We start from the raw sequence: 2,665 nt of genomic DNA on the forward strand, positions 1-2,665 counted from the left end.
CTCATCTACCAGATGAGATGTTGATTATCATCTTCGGGTTTCTCGCAGTTGATGGTTTGAACTACCTAGCTCCAATAGTCAAGGCAGGACCTCGAGGAGTCAAAACAGCGCTTAGGCCTCAAGTTCTCAAGGATGCTAACATCTCCAGCATTACTTGCCATCCTTCTTGGTTCCAAAAATTACATCATCGAAATCGTAGAATAAAAGAGGAAGGGATGCACCGGCGTATCTTCGAAAAATGCCTTGACGCTGGGAACGAAAAGGCAATCTATTACGAAGGTCTCCGGGTTGTTGCCGAGGAAAGCGACATTGAGGGAGGTATTGCACTTCTAACTCGTAACGTACCCGCAAGAGATGATGCCACACTAGCATGTGGATTTTTTTCTATGTTACATGGGAACCTCGACATGGCGGGTCATTATCTTTACCTGTTTTTGGAATACCACTACCAACTAAATACAACTCAAACAAGGATTTTGGGCAGGGAGTTGTTCATGTTGCTGGGTAGATATCAGACGGCGCGAGAAAACACGTACAAGGATACATTCGTCTATCCGATTGCCCCTTTGATCCCTTCTCCGGAATGTGCTAAATTGTGTTTATTGGAGCATGGTCTGTACTCTCTCAACTATCGAGACTATGACATGGTGTGCAACAATTGCGGCCTTTGGTGGTTGGCGAAATCTATATCCGAGATCCTTTAGTTATATTATCTCTTTAGATGTTTCGCCCTAAACGTTTCATCTAAATGTCTTCTGTTATAAACGCAGTACTAATATCTACGTCATAGGCTTTACGCGGACTGAATCCGGCCTTTTGTTTCAATGGTTTTCTCTTCTACTTATTTTTAAGCATGTACCACTTGATGTTGTTTCCTTTCCTTTTGTAACTGTTCTATCTTGCAAAAGAACTATACACAATAGATATATCTGCCAATTGTGTATGTACAACAAAGTGTGTGTGGGTACATGGGTCCTTACGTTTGGTACGAGAAATGTATTGTTTTGTTACTACTGTGCATTCGGTTGGTGAAGTCGGGAAGTGTTCACATCCCTATGATTTCAAGGTATCGGGCCTCAATTTTAATAAGCCCATTCGGTATGGATTTGTTGTTTATTTCTTAAACTCAAACAACATTCGGTCAAATTTAATAAGCCCATTCGAACGAACATCAGAAGGCCTCAATTTTTAGAGTTTGAGTTGAGGACCCATTTAAAAATTTCAAAAATTACATCGGCCTTACTGAGAAAAACAATTTTAAAGTAAACAATACAATTTCTTTTCGCATTGGGCCTCCAATGTTGCTGGACCGGCAATTAAATTATGGTTTTTTAATATGTAAACTACGAATTAAAGTAAATTTGAAATATAAACCCGAAGAAAAACAAAGAAAGCGAAGAGTCGCGACGTTTTGTTTTATTTAAATAGCATCACCCTGTCTCCTTTCCAAACCCAGGGTAGACACGAGTAACAGGATCTTATCAGAAAAAACCATGGAGTTTAGAGTTGATGCCATCGCTGATCTTATACCAGGAAAAACGAATTGGATTATCCAAGCGAAGGTCTTGAATTCGTGGTATGTTACTGAGTTCTTTTGGAAGCGGGTTCTGCTCCTTGCTGATACACGGGTTAGTCCACTTTGCTTTGTAAAATATTTGCACGAAGTTGTTAACCAACGCAGTGGTCTTATACACAATTGATATGCAATTTGTAGGGTGACACAATCGAGGTGGCGTTTTTACCAGGGACCTATAAGAAAATGAGGAAGTATATCTATGATGGTGATTGGTATGAAATTAGGAATTTCAAGGTCATCCAGCCAACACTTAGGGAGAGGAATACACATCATCCTTTCCAAATCAAATTTACTGATGAGTCGACGATGGGCCTGCTCTCACCGGTGAATCAAAAACACTACTTCCGTTTCGAAGATTTGGGTGATATATCTCGAGGGAGAATTACCCATCCCATATCATTCGGTACGCTTATCTTCAATTTTCAATTACACAAATCGTTTGAAACAACGTTAACAAACGTTTGCTAATTGATATATTTGTGATTATCACTAGTTTTTAGGCTTGATACTAAATAAATAGGTTAGTAGACAATTTCATATCAAAATACATAGGTCGTAACATTTAAAGTATGTGTCTACCCCGAATCAGATGTCTGTGGGTGTGTAGTTGGGGTGGAAGACAGAAGATTGCTCGAGGGGGCAAATGCGGCCAATGAAGTTGTCCTCACCCTACTGAATGGGAGGTAAAGGAGATTTGTGCTACCTTTTCAATACATTTACATTTAAAGTTTTTTCGTATGCCTGTTCAATATTAACATGAGAAAATCGTAGAAATAAAACCCTCAAGTGTCGTGCCCTAGATGATTATGCTGCTCGCTTCATAAATGCTTGGGAAGCACTCGGGTGTCATCTTACTTTTACATCCGAACCCATCTTTTGTATTTTGCGGTTCTGGAAGGTTGGAAGCTACGAAGGTATGTTCGATTTGATAGATCAGATAAGGAAACCAGCCTTTTAAAACCATATACAACTAATTTTGTAAATGTTCTGAAGGTGCTCCTTGCCTCGTCAACACAACCGCCTCTTCGCTGTTCTATATAAAACCAGATTTCGAGGGAATGGAACATCACAAGGAGATGTAAGCTCTTT

General features: G+C 39.8%; 1 protein-coding gene across 1 annotated transcript; it reads left to right on the forward strand.

The window, feature by feature from the left end:
• On the forward strand, positions 1,494-2,658 carry LOC104772932. The gene is made up of 5 exons (XM_010497487.1): positions 1,494-1,628; positions 1,715-1,979; positions 2,184-2,259; positions 2,348-2,490; positions 2,570-2,658. The coding sequence occupies exons 1-5, from the start codon at positions 1,494-1,496 to the stop codon at positions 2,656-2,658; spliced, it is 708 nt and encodes a 235-aa protein (XP_010495789.1).

Source organism: Camelina sativa, chromosome 20 (assembly GCF_000633955.1).
Source record: "Camelina sativa cultivar DH55 chromosome 20, Cs, whole genome shotgun sequence".
NCBI classification, from domain to species: domain Eukaryota; kingdom Viridiplantae; phylum Streptophyta; class Magnoliopsida; order Brassicales; family Brassicaceae; genus Camelina; species Camelina sativa.